This window comes from Drosophila novamexicana, unplaced genomic scaffold (assembly GCF_003285875.2).
Source record: "Drosophila novamexicana strain 15010-1031.04,08,12 unplaced genomic scaffold, DnovRS2.1 tig00000770-arrow-pilon, whole genome shotgun sequence".
Classification (NCBI taxonomy): Eukaryota; Metazoa; Arthropoda; class Insecta; order Diptera; family Drosophilidae; genus Drosophila; species Drosophila novamexicana.
In genome coordinates, this window is record NW_020824821.1 from 400,241 (window position 1) to 419,411 (window position 19,171).

General features: G+C 40.7%; 2 protein-coding genes across 3 annotated transcripts; one reads left to right on the plus strand and one right to left on the minus strand.

Moving 5' to 3' along the window:
• Window positions 1-14: 14 nt before the first annotated feature.
• Window positions 15-15,484, minus strand: LOC115763880. Its single transcript, XM_030706656.1, has 6 exons — window positions 15,418-15,484; window positions 5,089-6,077; window positions 1,671-1,908; window positions 1,381-1,595; window positions 771-876; window positions 15-432 (listed from the first exon to the last, which is right to left on the minus strand). Exons 1-6 carry the CDS (start codon window positions 15,434-15,436, stop codon window positions 278-280), a joined length of 1,722 nt encoding a protein of 573 aa, XP_030562516.1. The 5' UTR covers window positions 15,437-15,484; the 3' UTR covers window positions 15-277.
• LOC115763841 lies at window positions 15,330-16,235 on the plus strand. Of its 2 annotated transcripts, XM_030706601.1 has the most exons (3): window positions 15,330-15,560; window positions 15,638-15,793; window positions 15,886-16,235. In XM_030706601.1, exons 1-3 carry the CDS (start codon window positions 15,521-15,523, stop codon window positions 15,999-16,001), a joined length of 312 nt encoding a protein of 103 aa, XP_030562461.1. In that variant the 5' UTR covers window positions 15,330-15,520; the 3' UTR covers window positions 16,002-16,235. The 2 variants fall into 2 exon arrangements, with proteins under 2 accessions (XP_030562461.1, XP_030562464.1); XM_030706604.1 differs by having other exon boundaries at window positions 15,336-15,560; window positions 15,638-16,235.
• Window positions 16,236-19,171: the final 2,936 nt, after the last annotated feature.

A 19,171-nucleotide genomic window follows, 5' to 3' on the forward strand; every position in this document is an offset into this window, starting at 1 on the left:
TCTTAGTCTAGGAATTAATTATATTACGCTTATTATGTTTTCAATTTTGTGTTCATATCTTTTAAATGTACAACACATTCAAGCGCACACTCATACAACAGCGTATGCAGGTATGCGCTAACATTTAACTTAATTACAGAAAGTTGCACCTTCCATTCGCCGCCCCGCCCACTCACCTTGGGCCGCTGCTATTTACAAAGACGTCTTATAACTGCACAAAAGCTTACAAATAATTGAAGTCCGGGCTGGGCGCTCAATAAGCAAGTCACGTCACAAGTCACGTCTTGGCCAGCAGCCAACGCACTCCCAGCACTGCCCGCACCGCCGGCACCAGCACCTGCAGCAGCGGGAGCAGCAGCGTCAGCTGCAGAAACGTGCTGCGCTGTTGACACTCTGCTACGCCGGACATGATAGCCGAAGCAGAGTATTCACCTGTTGGCAATAATGAATGCGTATGTGTGTGTGTGTGTGTGTGTGTGTGTGTGTGTGTGTGTGTGTGTGTGTGTTTGTGTGTGTGTGTGTGTGTGTGTGTGTGTGTGTGTGTGTGTGTGTGTGTGTGTGTGTGTGTGTGTGTGTGTGTGTGTGTGTGTGTGTGTGTGTGTGCAATTAATATGAATGATTTAACTTCCTGACAAAATAATTCACACGTTCTTGCAATCGCTCACGTCACAAGAGCCACTACTACATATACATATACATACATACATATACGTGTACATATATATATATATATATGCATATATGTGTGTGTGTGTCTGTCAAGGACTCACCGCTGAGTACGTGCAGGTCAACGGAGACGGAGACACTGTTCGCTGGCTGGCACGTATAATTCCCGGAGTCCTCTTTGCGCACAAATGGTATAATTAATGAGCCGATCTGTAATTAATGCACTCTTTGTTATTTCAACACTCGACTAAACAAATCTAACGCTTTTTCAATGCCAAAAAGAACACTGTGCAATTAAATGTGCAGCATTAGATGTGAAGAATAAGTAAATAATATACTTATTTCTTAAAATATTTTAAAATTAACAGTGGAAGGCAGCAATCCGCGCTTGAACCGCGCTGGTTCGTAGCCAGAGCTAGTTTCTAAAATAAACCAAAATAAGATAACTTATAAAGCAGACCCAGCCTGAAAATATATATCATAGATATGAAGAATAAACAAGATTTAAACACTCGAAGGGCTGTTGTAAATAAAATGTAAATAATTTCATTTTCAACAAATATAAAAATAAATATAAGATAAAAATAAATGGCCAACCATAGTTCGAACAAATGCCTGGTTCGAAGATGTGGAAAACCAGATTCATAAGCCGATCCCAACGGCTGGAACCACATGCAGTTGACTAACTGTGCTGCATAGTGTTAAGTCACCTACCGTATTTTGATTATCGCCCACTGTTCCAAATATATTGCGATCTATTTGCGTATACCAGCCGGTACGCTCATCGCTATCACTTATCTTCTTCTGTCCACGGAACCAGATGATATACCTGGGAGGGTCCAGTGTGCCGCGTACAATGCAATGAAGCGCCACCTTGCTGCCGGCCTTGACGAAGCGGCTCTGATCGCCAATTAGCTCAGTCTTGGGCGCTGCATGGGAAGGGGGAGGGTGAATAAATGAATACTTTATAGTTTAAAGAGTTTAGAAAAATAACTGACACTCACTGACTACTTCCAGATGCACCTTGGCGCTCAGTTTGGGCTCGGTGGCCATTTGGCACTCGTACCAGCCAGCATCGTTGACGTCCACGTACTTGATCTGCAGCGACCAGGTGTAATCATTCTCCTCCTGGTATATCGACTGGAAACGTTCATCGGCTATAAATGTACTCTCGTCCACGCTGATTATGTGACCATCGCGCAATCGCACCCAAGAGACGGGCTTCTCCGACAGCCGATGGATCTGTAGAATAAAATAATAAATTTAAAACGATTTGTTTGAGAATTTAATAATGTATTAAATACATAAAATGTGCCTCTAATTCTAATTTAATAGATATATAAACGGGCAGGATATGCGAAAGAATCCAATCTTCATGAGCACACTGAAAACCAATTTGTCTAATCCGCTAGGCTAACTGTGGATATAAATGTGTGCAAACAACTCAGTCCAAGACTCTAGCGGGTAAAAGTATCCAAAAAGTAAATATTCTTTATCCATGTGAGCTATGCTATTAACTCCGAAATATGATAAAAAAAAACAGGATTTTAATATCGATTTGTATCGATTTCATAGAAATGCTTCCAGTTATCGATGCATACGATGCTTGCATGCGAACGTAGAGATACGAATGTATATATATGACATCAAAGATGCCGTATTTTTTTTTAAATATTCTTTAACCTCCGTTAGATTTCTCTCTTCAAACGAAGTAGCTCATGCTGAATGATGCTGGGCAATCTTCGATAGCTCCAAAAAAGCTGCACATAAAGAGAAAATCAAGTGTGCAAGGTTTCTAGTTGTCACAGAATTCCTATTTGCCGGACCTGAGATAAAACTATGAAGTATTTACATATGGCAAGCAAAAACACAACACACAGTAAAATGTGGAAATAGAACCCAAAGCAGAGACAGAGGAATAGTGGCAAACTAATTTGCATACATACGAATTTCACAAGGTACTATAATCTACAAAATATACCAACAAGCAGCAGAAAGAATAACAACAAAACTATTATAAGACGCCTCACATTTGCATTTACATGAGTGCAGATGCCTGCCTGTGAGCCTCTTTAAAAGAGCCGAAAAGAGAGCTCATTGTACAAAATAATAAGAAAGAAAAAAATTCCAGAAACGTATACGGCACATGGAACGCGTGGAGAGGTTATTTGCCTTGTTACGTCATAAAAATAAGCGTAAACAAAATAAATTTGTTGATATGCAAATGAAATTATGCTGATCTGTGAGCAAAGTTTTTGAGCAGACAGCAGACACCGCCAGACAGCCGCAGGCATTAGGTAAACGAGCTGCGTACTGCCCCCGGAAAACGAAAAAGCAAAACGGAAAACCAAAGTAAAATAGCCAACAAACCAGATAGGTATATCTGAACAGAGTTGAAAAGGCTATTATAACATCTCTATGATTGAGTTGAACTTGGTGAGGCAAGGTAATTGAGCAGGACCCAAAGGGCGATTTATTTTAGAGGGAAGGATATATTTGTCGTCTGGAATAATAGCAACTGATTAGAAAAACATGTTTAATGAATGAAATTTGACGAATTTTGACAATTTGAATGCTAAGAGCTGAAATATTGGGAACCAATTAATTTATTTATATGTACTCACATCTATTTAAAACAAGAGTAACGAGAAAGTAGGGCTATCTTCGGCACGCCGAAGATCTGATACCCTTGGAGATCCAACCTTTTCATAATGCTCATAGTGCTTTGTCCGTATCTAAGAAGCACAGGGAAAATAGTTAATGCAAACTGTGGTTAAGATATCATGATAAACAAAAAAGATTTGTAATCAAAAACCTAGTTTTTGACCGATCCTTCATATGGCAGTTATATGATATAGTCCGATGTAAATAAGATAAGAACAAGTAAGAGGTTCTAGTAGGGAGCTCCCGACTAGGGGATACCCTGAACCCTCTTATTCCAGCACCAAATAAATTAATAAAAAAAGTTCCCTTGGCAGGGTTCGAACTCGCAACTGACCGCGTTACTTACTGTCGACTCTACTCAACTGCCACACCAGCAAATAAAAAAAATAATAAGACTTTACCCGGTAGGGCTCGAACTCGCGACAGACCGCACCACTTGCTATGCCTCTACTTAGCAGCCACACCAACAAATAAGTACTTATGATAAAAAAAGTAACTAAAATAACATTACAGAAAAAAGTCCCAATTACCATGCTGTTAGAATACGAAGCTGACACGCATGAATGTGTGTGTGTACATGTATACAGAACTTCTTAAAGCTGCTGCCCCATTCAATTGCGCAGTTGCATATAACTTTGGTTTTTTCTTAACCGATCTTTATGAAATTTTCTACAGTACATCTTATTCTACCATAGGATAGTTGTGTATTCTTAAAAAGTCAATTGCATTTAAATTGTGGTTTAAATTGGTTGGCAATAAAAGTTGCGTTATTAACTTGATTTATAGCGGTAGCGGGGAGGTGGCGATAGGTATAAAATGAAAGATACTTGACATATCTATTATATTCTAGAAGCTACATATCATGTTTAGTGACTCTAGCCCTTATTATTTACCAAAATTGCCCAAAAAACAGGATATCGATATCGATTTTAATCGATTGCTTGGAAACGGAGTAAGTTATCGATTATCAGAAACCAACTCGATCTGCGCAGGAGCTAGGAGCACCTACATCTAAAAAATTTCCAGTCTCTAGCTCTTATAGGTTCTGAGATCGTTGCGTTCATACATACGGACGGACGGACAGACAGGCGGGCATGGCTATATACTTTATGGGGTCGGAGAAGCTTCCTTCTGCCTGTTACATACATTTGGATTTTGCACAAATACAATATACCCTTATACCCATTTTTAATGGGTTCAGTGTATAAAAATAAGCTGGTGGTTTAAAGTCATGTGTTATGAAGCGAGAAAATGAATTTTATTTATTTTTCTATTCTTAGGAAATAAGAGCAAGGGAATTTGGGGACATGATTAAGATAGGAATTTGGGGACATGATTAAGATATCTTACATTTCAGAAAGAGGATTAGTTATAGTGAGAAATGATTGCTGAAAATTAGGATTTTTGATAGAATGCATGTGTAATAACACGAATTAGGGGAACATATGTGGGTATCAAACGTTCGTGCTTGAGTTATGGAAAACACAAGAAATTGTATGAACTAGAGAATTTAATAATGTAGCCTTGAGCTACACACATCTCGGGCACACATATGTTAAGGTCTACACGTTACGTAAGTGGAACATACAATTAACACACACACATGTGTGTACACACATATAAATACATAACATGATACACATCCCTCAGCTCTGTTGCAATATGTACGTGGAAATGAATGCCTCTGCTTGGGCCTGGGATTAAGTTAGGGTCTGGGATTTTCGTCTGGTCTGGTGTTTGGGTGTCAAAAGTACTCACCTGACATGGCATATACGCGTGATTTCCCATCTGAGCCGTGATGTTTAGCACAGGCATTGTCAGATTTTTGCGCGGCAGCTGCCCCGGCAGCAGTTCCCCATTGTGGGAGGCCAAGTACGAGTGCTGCTCATTAAACATTTGTTGTCGCTGCTGCTCCGGTGACAACGTCACCGTAGTCTCCGTCGCCGGAGTTGATGCTGCTGCGGCAGCGGCAGCGGCTGCCTCAGCTTCAGCAGCAGCAGCTCGGTATGCAGGCAAATCAGCGGCCGCGAACACTGGAAACGGCGGCAGAAATGTGGGTATGGAGAAACCCTTAGTCAGTGAATCAGTGTTGGCCGGATGAGGAAGCTGCAACACCGCATTTTCCCCCTCCTCTTTTCGCTCCCTCCCGTCCTCATCCTCTTGCAACTCCTGCAACTGCTGCCCCGCTTCAACCGATGGCCGTGACGTTGCCGTTTCAATGGAGCTGCGGGCTTCCGTTTCCGTCAGCGTAAGCGTCGTCCTCGTCGTCGCCGTTGGGACAACCATCGCAGGCTCTGTTGTTGATGTCGGATAAATTGTTGATATGAACAGCGATGCCATCGCCGTTGTTGCCATTGTTTTTGTTTTTGTTGTTGCAGCGATTGTTGTTTGTGTTTCAGCCACCGTTGCGGGCTGCGTAGTTAGCCCAATTTGTGCGGACTTAGTTGCCGCTGCGGCACCTCCTGCCAGCCTCCTAGTCGAAGTCCTTGTTATCGTTGGCGCTGTTGATGACATGCCCAGGGTCGTGCTCCTATAGCCTCTCTCTGTTGCCGTTGTTTCTGTTGTTGTCGCTGCTGCTGCAGCGGCTGGCTTTTTCGTTGTCAGTAATGTTGTTGAGTTTCGGGCTGTCGTAATTAGATCGTTTTGTGTTGTCATTTGGCTATCTGCCAAAGTGGATCTCGGCTGTGTCGTTAGCTGCGGCTCTGTGACAACCACCTGGTCGTAGGCTGAGCTGCAGGTGACAAGGTCTGTAGGTAAACAGAACACACGGAAATGTACTCCATTTAAATATGCTGTTGCAGATGTGATTAGGACATTGATAGAGCGACTTTCGAATGCTTAAAAGTTCAAGATACAAACTTAAAACCAATGATTACATAAAATATATATTAAACAACTAAGAGGTTCTAGTCGGGAGCTCCCGACTAGGGAATACCCTGAACCCTCTTCTTCCAACATCAAATGCATATATATTCTATTTTAGAACCTATATGTCAACTTTGGTGACTCTAGCTCTTATTATTTACCAAAATTGCCCAAAAAACAGGTTATCGATATAGATTTTTATCGATTGCTTGGAAACAGAGTAAGTTATCGATTATCGGGAACAAACTCGATCTGCGCAGGCACTAGGAGCACCTACATCTAAAATTTCAAGTCTCTAGCTCTTATAGGTACGGACGGGCGGACGGACGGACAGACAGACGGACATGGCTAGATCGACTCGGCTATTAATGCTGATGAAGAATATATATACTTTATGGGGTCGGAGATGCTTCCTTTTGTCTGTTACATACATTTGCATTTTGCACAAACACAATATACCCTTTTTACCCATTTTAAATGGGTTCAGGGTATAAAAACTGCACTCTATGCCTGTGTGGCATTTGTGAGCTGAGCTTTTGCTTACTTGTAAACGAGCAGAGCCCTAAAGCTGTCTTTAATATCTTTGTTATTATCACTCTTTAAATTAAATAAAGAACTTTTTTAGCTGCTGTTGTCCTGTTAAACAATTTATTGCTAATATCAAAGAAACCTTGAAAAGCAGCAAAGCTAAATTTTTAAGGACTTGCCTCACTAAAGCTGTCTTAAAGAGTGCTTGTAGTTTTAAAGCGCTTTGCAATTATTTATTAAACTAAATAAACAATTTTTTGTTGCTGCAGTTGTTGGCATATTCCTTGCAAAAAATCGAATGTATTTTTTCTTTACGAGACAGCTCAAACTATTCTAGAATCAATAAACAAAAGTATGCCCTCAATCCTAAGTAAATAAATAAAAGTAAGCTGTTTTTCTGGCACTGCAGACAAGTTAAAATGCCTGCGGGGCATGTCAGAGTGTAGAAATTTTCTTAAGAAAATTCAAATATTTTAAAGACCCTTAAACATGCGTGTGTGTGCATAACTTTTTGAGTAACTGTTGGCCCAGGTAAAGCCCTCACTTGCTTGTTATGTATATATTTTGTTTCAGTTAATTTTTAATTACGCTTTTATACTAATTAAAATCATAAAAAAAAGTATTTGCTGCTTTCTGTCGCTGCTGCGGCTTTCACTTGGGGCAGGCAGCTCGGGAGTTTGGAGTGCCGTGGGGCGAGCCATTGAAAAGTTTTTGCCTTTTGAGTTTTTTCTTTTGCCGGATTCGGTCTTTTAAAATACACGAGTTTTTGTGTTTTTGTGTTGAGTAAAAAGTTGCGAGTCGTTTATAATTATTAGCATTTTCGCTGTGTTAAATAATATTAACACACTTGTGACGTCATCAGAGCACACACACAAACACAAACGATGGCCAATGCTGACCATTAAAAACGTTAATATATTTATATTTATATACATAAATATACGGCTTAAAAACTTTTGAAAGCTAATTGAATTTGGGATTTTAGTTTCAATTTGGAATTTTGTTTGCAAATAAACGAATTAGTGGCAATTTTATAAATTTTGGCACATGCTTATTTTTGCAGTTCGGATTACATTTTAAATAAAATAAAATCAACAAAAATTGAAGAGCAATAAAAGGCAAACAAAACTAACTAAAGTATATTAAAAGATTACAGGCTAATCACTTCGGACAGTAAATTTTCCCACACATTTTTATTTTTCTTTGCCAAACTAAGCAGAGTGTGTGTGAATGGGTGTGCGTGTGTGTGCAGCAGTTTTGCCAGTGATTAGCTTGCCATACATCTCAACTTTTCGCTGGCAAAAGTTGCGGTCACGACCCTCAAAAGAACTTGTCGCCTCGGGGTCAATAGGCAGCAGAAAAAAATGGAGAAAATGATGAGGGCGTGAACTCAGAACTCGATGTCGTTCATGTGGAAAGTTTTGCCAGCCCCCACACAAATTGAGCTGGCGTTGAATCCAAAACTGTTTGAAACAAGTTACATGCGATTTTTTGCCGTGTTCTTATTTTATTTTGCCAACTTTTCTCGGTGTTTTTGGTTTTGTTTGAGTTTTGTATTACAAAACGATTAATTTGAAAGACTTGAATGAGCTCAACTTTCGATTCAATTTGTCATTTCCTTTTATCACGTACTTGATTCAGTTTTTTTTTGAGTTGACATTTCTTTTATTTATCATCAAATAATATTTTTTTTTGGTCCTATAAAATATGTATAAACTGTGTTATTTAAATTTCTTTGTTGCTTCAAAATAATTTGATTAAATTAAAAATAGCCCAAATCTTGGCCAACAGGCAGCATATTGCCCGTAAAAGGTCAAAGCACATTTATCCAAACCAAATTTAGACCGCAGAAAGGTTGCCAAAGCGCACAGCTCGCAACTGGGCCAAAAATCAGTCGTCTAGTCATGGGTTTAGGCTGATTGCAGATTTTTGGTTAGATTTCGACACGCCGATAGCCAAAGAATTTGCATTTTTAAATTATTTCATTTCACGTTCTTGTCAGGCCTTGATAAAGGTACACTTTCTACCTGACGCTCCCGTTCCCGTTCCTCCATCTTTTCCCTCCTATCATTTTTCAAGTTTTCAGTTTTCCGAAAGCGTGCAAAAAAAGAAGAATTGGACGAATGTGCATGCGAATGCGTCAGATTGGGGCGTGGCGATAAGGTTGCGACACGGCAGCCAGCTAAAAATGTAAAAAGGTAAAAGGGCACCTGTAACCACAAAAACACAACCAATAAAAAAAATGCCTCAAATGTGCAAAATGCAAATTGAAAACGAAACGTAATAGTAAATTTGAAAGTTACTCCAACGCCCGCAACCATTACTCAGGCAGCTCTTGGCCAATTGCATGGCAATTTTTGTTTGTGAAAAAAGTATCTTAAGAATGCATTGCTTGAGTTTTCAATTAAAACAGCTTATGGCCAATAAGCCGCTTCTAGGCTTAGGCATTACGCATTGGTCAAAGCCAGTTTTTGGCCGAGTTAAATCGGAAAGTATTACAATCTGGCCAGAGCCGAACTACTCGTCTGTGCGAAAGGCTTTGTTTATTTTGGCTTCTAAGCCGATTAATTTACAGGCCACAGCAAGGAGTATCGGCGTGTGTTTGTGTGCGTGCGCCTGTGCGTGTGTTTATCTTATTTCGCAAGGACCTCGTGTGAAGTATGATCTCAACACTTACTGCACTTGGCGACAAAATGGCGACAGTCAGCAAACGGCAGGCTTTACGCCCTTCAGCCACAATTGCTTGGCCAACAAAAACAAATACGCGGTGTGCGAGTATGGAGCAGCCAGGATGCCGGCACACTATGTGGGCGCTGCCAGGACATGTTAGCGAAACGTGCAATAACACTTAAATTGTTTTTGTTGAGCTTGTGGCCATCCACTCAAATTGCCCGTCGGCATGGTGAGTGGCTCAGCTGCTACTTCAAACCCAAGCCCCTTCCCTTCTAAAGAGCTCTTCAAACTGCGCGTTTAGTTTTTTGTTTAAGCAGCAGTTGCCAAAGCATTTGCCGAGGTTCATTATTTAAGCCTGTTACCAAAATGAACAAGCGCTTTCCCATCTGCCAGCTACTCTTTGCCAGATCTGCACACAAACCGAATAGTAATGCTCCCAAATGAGTCACAGAATTGCTCACGCGCATACACTCACACACACACTCACACAGCCCGCATTGATTGCATGTATATGTAAATTTGAATTTCTCTTCTGTCCCTCAACTGGCTCACCAGCGGGCAATAGTTGCCCTCAAACAGTGGGCTTTCTTTGAAGACATGCGAATAAAAGCTCAGACGAAACGCATTTTGAACACACGATCACTAAGCAAGTCAGCTTTTAAGTCTCTCCTAGAGATTGAGTCGATCAATGCGAACAAATTTTTCAAAAATTTTTTTTTCGTGGTCGAACTAATTGTTTTACATCTTGCGGAGCCTCAAACATGTAGCCTACTCGAGCGGCTCGATAATCGACAACTCAAGTCTGACAGCTGAATTGATTGAATATCCGAGCTTTTAAGCACACATTTTAAACAGTTTGCCCACTGTTCACAGCGTTCACAGATGCATGGTAAAATTTTTATGTGTTGCTATATTGCAGCAGACATTGAAACCCTTCTCCTTCTCAGGTACAGGTGCAGACAGGTCCGTATGCTGTTTTTTGTACCAAGTTCTATGACCTTTTACTCTAATCCTAATGGACTTTACTGGCCAAACAGCAGCTGGGTAACTTCAGGCATATGCAAGGCTGATTTTGTTTACACATCTTTATACTGATTTCCTCTCTGTAAATTATAACAAATTAAATGAAATAATAGAACATTGAACCAGTTACTTCTCTCTTGTTAGTTCGACGCTCAGACAGTTGACACACCACGCACTTCTTGTTGATGCTTTTCATATACATTTTGTACCCAGTTTTCTCTGACTTGTGGGTCGAGTTTTCCTATGCGTTGATCACCCATGAGTAAGTCGGACAATCTGGAAAAACTCTTTTAATTACATAGTTTCTAACACAACTTTATGCATTTTAAAATCCAAAATAATACCCCAATGGTCATAATTCACACATAGAAGACTTCACACGCTTTCATTGCGTTGCGCCCCTCTGGTAAAGGTCAGTGGATTAATTATGATTTCATGCTTAACGGCATTTTGTTGGCCATTTGATGCGTGTTCACGTACATCATTAGCGGAGCATCAAACTTTGGCCAAAAGCCAGTCGCAACTTTTTATGGGCTGCCGCGGAACGGCGCACTTGTAATTATAAAAAAATATGCATCTGTAATTCGGAGAAGCCGAGGGCGAAAAGTAATTACATATCCAATAAAAAGTCATGGCGGCAGGAAGCGCAGCCGGCAGCGGTCATAATTAAAAATCCTCCAACTAAACACTCTAAATTCTAGCTAACACGCCACCAGTCGCCGCAATCTGATATCTGTGTGCGAACATGCAAAGCCGCACTTGTGGCGACTTAAGGAACAGGGCCAAGTGGAGGTGCCACCATGACCAGGTCCGGGCAGACCGCAGCCTTAATCACCAGTGAACACACACACAAACGCACATAAAGGCAAAACTTCTCATTGGGGACTACTTTGGGTTATGGGCGCCTCGAGTGCGCATAAAACACGCGCCAGCAGATAGCTCCAGGCGTTTGGATTAGCTTCTAGCAGAACCGAACCCCTGCCCGTAAATGCTGAGTTAAGATAGTTGGCTAAATTGCGTCTATTTGACTGTTGACAACTTTTAACTTGTTCTTGTTGTTACTGCGGTTACTGCGACTGCCGTGTGGAGTCATGGCTAATGCGCCTCCTTTGGGTCCTGTTAATAAGCGATTGCAATTGGCCAAAAGTTAAGAAAACAAGAGCAAAGAGTAGGAGCTGTGGCTAGGAAACAGAGCTAACCAGCTGACCTCCTCAGAAACTTATAAAATGGCCAAAAATAAAAGTATCCTACTTTAACTAAAATTGATGCTTATAATTAAAGGGCCTGTTTATCTGTGAGAGCTTGTGCACAGCTGTTAAATCTCAACCTAACCCAACTATCGACTAAAACATCTTAACCTAACCCAACTTTCGACTAAAACATCTAAACCTTATCCAACTTTTGAGCAAACATCTCAACCCAACCCAACTTTTGAGAAAAACTTCTCAACCCAACCCAACTTATGACCAGCAACTCAACCTAACCGCAATCTTGCTTAAAATGATTATCTACATCAAACTGGTTTACTTATGCGAATTACATAACTCTTACAAATACTACGTAAGCATGTCAAATCAATTTGCACTTATCGTCAAGCTGTTGTCAAGTGTTTAACCTCTTGATATTTTATGATATATACCCACTTATACAAGCTGAATTGTAATGGTATTTGACGTTTGGCATTTGACGAGATGTGCATGAATTTCGCATAAATATTCGAAAATTGTGCTTAAGAAACATTTACAAAATCGATCAATAAGCAATTACGGGCGCCTTTTTTCCGGCAACATATAAATAAATAAATAAATAAACATTATTGCCTGCATGGGGGTTGGGCGGGGCAAAGGGCAGCCATAACATTATATGGAAAATTGTACTTATACGAATGCCAGGCAAATACAAAATGCCGTTTACGCATTAAAGATACATTTGCATGCGTATGGCTGAGTGGGCGTTTAAGTGGGGGCTCTATGGGTGGCTGGATGAGTGGTTGCAGGCAGGCAGAGGCATCGTCTGCCGCCGCCGCTGTTGAATGTTGTGTTTAGTGAAAATTGCTTCAACAATTTTCTTGTAGTCATTCAGAGTGAAACATATGTTGGGTGTCACAGTAAAAATATGTATATACGATACGCCAGCACACACACAAATAGCGGCAACAGCCGCGCTTTTAGGGCGGGTTCGAAATTCAACAGCAGCCAAACAGGGCATGGGGCATGAACATTTCTCTGTTTCTCTTTCTGTCTCACTGTCCGTTGGTCTGTCTGCCTGTCTGCCTGTCTATTTCGCGCTTTTTGTTTTTATCCTATATGCTTGCTTTTGGTGCTTGCTGTTTGGTGTGGAGCGGCTTCCTCAATTTATTTTTATGGCATCATGTTTGGTCGCTACGTGTGGCAAAAGAGAACTTTCTTCCCGCCTTCGGCTTCAGTTTCAGCAGCGCAAATTGAAACTGGAGCATTGCCCAGCGTCCCATTACATATACGCACCGTACTCGTGCGCGTACTTCACCACGTTCTTATGAAAGCAGCGCCAGTCGCATTCCCGTATCGCTCCTACATCAAAGGCCCACATAATATTACTATTACAAAGCAGTGAGAAATATTTACGTCATAGCAATGAAGTCACAGACATGTTACGTTTTTGATACTACGTGGGTTTGGCCAATTAAAATGTATATGTATAATGACTAACACAGAACAATGTGAGATACAAAAGTATCTGTGAGTAACAAATGTGTCAAAGCAATACTAATTCCTGTGGTAAGAAAGTGTCAGTGAGATATAAAATAAGTCTTAAGATTCAAAATATCTCAAATATAGCAGATGCAAAGACAACTTGGAGATACGAAAATTACTGTAAGAACCAAAAATATGTATGGGTTGCAAATAAATCAAAGAGGGAAGGGATGCAAAAGTATCTGTAAAACACTAACAATTCTGTGACACAAAAATATATGCGAGACACAAAAGTATCTGAGAAATTTAAAAATATCCTGTTATAAAAAATTGTAAGGCGAAGAATTTTCGTAATACACAAAGATTTCGCTTCATCGCTTAATTTGTTACGTTCAGATGATTTTGTAGAAAGATTAAGTTTTGCATCGTTGAGATACTTCAACATCTAAGATATACTTTTGTATCTTTTCTCATTAGATACTTTTGAATCATATCAACAGTTTTATGTCACAAAATTGTTTTTGTTTCTTTCTCATGATTTTACATTTTTCAGTCACTTCAACATCACACTTTTGCATATTATCTCTTTAGATACTTTTGAATCTCCTTAACTGTTTTGTGTCATAAAATAGCTTGTAAGTTTGTGGTTTTGCATTTTGAGATACTTCAACGATGCACAGAAACCTTTGCATCTTAAGACTGCTTTTGTATATTATATTTTAGGTCCTACAGGGTTCCGTCCCATTCACAATCTCATCCAAATCAAAACGAATTGTGTAGAGAAATCAACTCGCAGATGCCCTTCACGTGGCAAGCGACTGATTGTAATTGAAAATCGAAATGAACTCGGCGAAAATATTCTGTAAACTGACAAACGAAATTATCAAATAACAGACATTTGCATTTTGGCTTTGATTATGCGAAAGGTTGAGCAATAAACTGCGCACATTTGAATCGAGTTGATTTTGTTTTGCTTTGTTGCATAAACTTTGGCAAATTCAGTGGCCTCTGAGAACGACTCCCAAGTGGTTGCATATAAATCAAGCAAAATAATTATGCGGATCTGCAGGACATTACATTATCTGTGTTTGGACCCACTCCGCTTCCGAAATGCTTTGCTTTTTATTGCGCCGCTCGCCTTTATTGCTGGTTACCGAAACATCGACCCACCCACAGGCTGGCATACCTACAGTCGCCCACCCGCCGCTGGCCAACAAATGCCACCGGCGGCACAGCTCATAAATAATTTCCAACGTCGCCAAAACAAAACATTTTTCATCTCGCTTTGGGCCGAGCACGGCTGTCGGTCCTCATCCGTCGCCAGTCGCCCGTTGTCCGTTGTCGTCTGTCGGCATGTGCTCTGGGAATATTTCATAAATTTCAACGTTGGCCCTCGAAACTGAACTTGTGCCTCCATATAGACCGATATTGCTCTGGCATTTTTGCTAGTTATTTTTGGGGGCCATTTTCACACTTCACTCAACAGAGGGGGAAGGTAGCCCTCATAAGACTCGTTGACTCTGGTCGACTGCACTTTGTCATCTGGTGGCCACTTCTCCTACTTTTCAGCAATTACATGCTCCAGCCATTAATACCACACACTTGCTGTTGTTGTTGTAGTCGTCTTTGTTGTTGTCATTTTGCCATTGTTTTCCATTGTTTTTCACAGTTTTCCGCTCATGTGTTTCGCCTTGCGCCTCGTGGCTTGCGCTTTTGATTGCTTGCAGCGACGTCAGCGCCGACAACGGCGTCAACGGAGACTCTCTAAATAATTTAAACCCTCCGCCTGTCCAGCCCAACTTTGAATCAAAAAGACCAGTCAGAGGCATGGACCCTAAACCAAATTGTTAGTTTAGAGCGTACGCCTAAATGCACAGTGGTAACAGCTGATTAACTAAGGGGTGTATTTAGATACCTGTGTCTATTGAGATGTATTTAATAATTATTTTCTGGTAAGAGAGTATGTTATTATTATTGACAGCTCCCATACATTTTCCAAATTATTTTTGTTCTTGAATTATAATTATTGCTCTTTGTAAATAAAAACGAATGCAAGTTGGCCGCTAAAATTTTAACCGACGACATTACGCTTGCTGGTTCGACGCTCTTAGCTCTCACATGTTCATGATGATTGTAATCGTTTGGATGGATTCTGTTTGATGTCTTGTTGTCAAACTTTAAATGTCAGTCAGTCAAACTAAATACTGAATTGATTTAAATTAGAATAAATAAAATTATGAAAATAAAAAGCAATAGATCCAGACCATCTTAGTCTTAGTATACAATTTTTAGTAATGTTGAGAAAGGAAAAACTCTTTTTAATTACCTGTTGTATATATAGACATACATATGTAAGCTATAACAGTTTGTCATATTCCGAACCACTGTGTGCCATAAAGCAAAATATTTGATACTCGGATGCAGACAGGATGTGGCACAAGCTCTGCACAGCTCACAGCTGGCGTTCCGGTACGACATGGCTCCGTTCGGTTGAGTTCAGCTCGGTTCAGTTCAGCTGAATTTTGCTCTTCTAATTTTTTACGTAGCTGCTTGCTTGTTGGGCAACACTTTCATACGGACTGGCGACAGCAGCATCAGCAGAAGCAGGAGTAAGAGCACCGACATCAGGGACAGAGGTCAACCGACATGTGCCCATGTGCATGGCCCAGAACATGTGGGTTGTAGATTCATAATTTATGAAGGTAAACAAACACTTTTGGCCTCTGGCGAGTTGGGGATGACCCAATTGGTGCTGCAGCATTTGGAGCGGGGCATTAAAGGATTTACCATTTAGGGGGCGTGGCGTGGCTAAGCATTTTCGGATTGCCTGTCGGACCGCAGAGTGCAGACGCTCTAGCTGCAAATTGTGACGAACCGTGGCTTCAAACTTTGGCACATTCACCAAATTAGCCAAGTGCTCAGAGCACGAGCACGAGAGCACGAGCGCAGGAACGAGCACAAAATCCCTTAATATTACAAAATTTATACAAAAGCAGCAGACAAACTTCACTTATTTGGCATAACGAGCTGCACTCAAACTTTTATGAAAGCGCACTGGGATTGGGGCAGCAATCCCCTTTTTATCCTGCTGGTCCTTGAATTCGGATGAGCATGTGCTCGCCACAGAACGCCTTACGGCGCATTCACAAAATATTGCCATCTGAAAATGTGTTTATTAAACAGTTTTTTCTTCTTTTTTGTTTTTGGCAAGCTTTCAATTTCGTTAATGTTTTCTGCGCATTTTTCAAAGCTTTGCCGAGCTGTTCCCTGCATGTGCAGCAATTTATTGTTTTATTTGTGTTGCCCTGCCTATTGGTCAGCTACCATTTGCCTTTTACCATTTACCCGGAGCCAGTTGCATTTGTAAGTGGTTTTTCCCATTTAATCGTACAATGGTGCTCCAGAGGGCAGTCGGGTTAAGGAACTCACAACTGCGGCTCATGAATTATGGCCAAGTGGATTGGCAGCGCAATGGGCATTACCCATTGGGGGGGCCGAGCGCTTCAAACTTTTGTATTGAAATGTGCGCACGTCTGTAATAATTTAAATTGCATATGAAACCGATCCGTAGAATCGTGTTTCTTCCCAGCAATCATATTGGACTCAGTACAATGAAGATAATACTTAATAAGTTATTCAACGGTTCAAGGTACAACAAGAAAGATGAGCTTACAGTAAAGGGTGCGGACCGGCACGAGCACGAAACTAATTTCTTTATACACGCACGAAAAAACTTCCCAAGGCGTGTTTTACCCAGTCAAACTATCAAATGTTGCACAAAGTTTTTGCTACTATTTTAATACACTCCTACTTTCATTTCATTTACGATTTTCGATTGGTTTCCGTCGGAATGCTCGGTGTGTCTTGTTCAGAATTGTTGGTACTAAAATAAGAACTATCGAATGGATTTAAGCTGAAATTAATGCCTAATTTTTACTGCCGCCCAAGAGGTTGAGAGGTGGAGGTGGGGATTTCGTGTTGGTGTGGTTCGTCCGTCGTGCCTCGGATATACAAACGGCCCATCTCTATTTTAAAACTTAAGATTGAAACTTAAAGAACTGAGCTACTTATTGCTTATATATTTTGTCATTCGATGTATGTACATACAAAAGCCGTCGATTTAAAAAGAGTTTTTCTATACGATACATCGCCGAGATAGTGTCAGTCATCGCACTACAAACAAACTATCGATATATTTTAATAAAGCGCCGTGGCTGGCAGACCTTTTCATGGAATTAAAGCTAATGCCAGCCGAACTATAATCATGTCAACTAATAAAAGAATGGCTTCTAAATAATATAGTCAACTGCAAGCACATGTCTAAAGTATATACATCGATATGGAGCGATATGTAAATCAGGAAAAAATCGACGAGAGCAGCTACGGCGTTGTGTACAAGCACTAACCAAACAACATATACATATGTAGAATGGATAAACCAGTGAAGGCGTTTGGGCCTGTTGTTTTTTGTGCGGCTGGTCCAAAGTCGCCTTCGTTTTTGTTCGGGCTCGAGACACACTCGCGCGCTCAGACAGCAAGAGAGTAAGAAATACATATGACTTGTGCGATAAAATGGCATCGCTCCTTTTTTGTATTCCCTCGCACTACAGGAAACTACTTTGGCTTACTCTCAGTGGTCTTTCAATTTGTACTGTTGAATGTTGTTTGGTTTGTGGTACAAAGCAAGCAAGATGGAGGCCCTGAGGAGAATGCGACTCATTGCCAGCGAGGAAGGCATAACCTCGGGGCTATCTGTACCAAATAACCAGCGCAATACTCTACTGTCATCGCCAGCGCGTGATGTATCGGTATCTGACGCCACACAATCTGCTGGTCGACAGACGCATCTAGGTGGCAAAACTTGGTCTAAGCTGCTATTTCCAGGTGCCAGGAGGCCCCTGTTCCAGGGCGACTCCGAAATGGATCAGCTGTTTGGCATATTCCAAATGCTGGACACACCAACTGGGGCTAGCTAGCCGGGTGTGTCCACATTGCCGGATTCAAAAGCACCTTTCCCAACTGGACAAACAATAAGATAAACCAGCTAATGGCCAGCTTGGGCTGTAACAACACAGACTTGCTGGCCGGGATTATGATCTATGAAGCCGCGCGTCGCCTATTTCAAGGATAATGCCACTGCTTAAAAACGTGACGAGAATTAAGCCCAACTATTTGCAAATTCCATACGGTACTTATTTATCCAAATGAAAGTGCGGTCGCGAACTGTCAATAAAAAAATTAAAAAAAAAAAAAACGATATGTGCATTTATATCATTTATATAGCACGCACGTGTTAAGTGGCCTTGTAAACGGATTAAAGTCTGCACATGTAAAATAAATTTAATTATTTTACGCTACGCTAGACGAAACGGAAGAACTGAAACGCGTTGCTCCTCCATAAAGTTAATAGGCTCGACTTTTGCATGAGTGCCCGAATCGTCCTGAAATCTGATATGCGCACAGTGGGCCGCAGCAAGTCGAAAACTGTATTCGAAAGACAGTCGCGCCTGTCTATATACTTGCTTTGTTTTAAATAATATTCTTGACAATTTCTTTGAGGGATCCTTTTTCTTTTGCATACGTTTTTGCTCCACTGTGCGACTGGCAATCGGGCAGTAAGAGAAACAGACAATGAGTAAATTCATGAATTGGAAGTTGTAATTGCCCTACGGCTACTGCACAGTGAAACACGGCGTCAATACAATTCTCAACTCAGACAAGCGCGACTAAAAGATGCCCAGTAATTAGTTATTAAAATAGATTTGTCAATTATTTAGCAGCTAGTCAGCTGATAATATTTTTATCAGAGTTTTATTACAAATTACTTAATAATTTGCCCTATTTGGAGGCAAATTAAATGCATTTCGGGGTTCACTAAGCATGCTCAAACTGACAGATGGCTCATAATGCATGAGCTTTAATAATATTAGCTTAGGGCAATTCAATTAGCAGCTTGGAAAATATAAAAAGCCAGTCAGATAATTGGCATATGGCAGTCCATGATTCTTATTACGCATATGCGAAATACAAGTTCAAGGTCGGAGCAGGAGGCACTGCTTTCGCTTATGACACAAAAACGG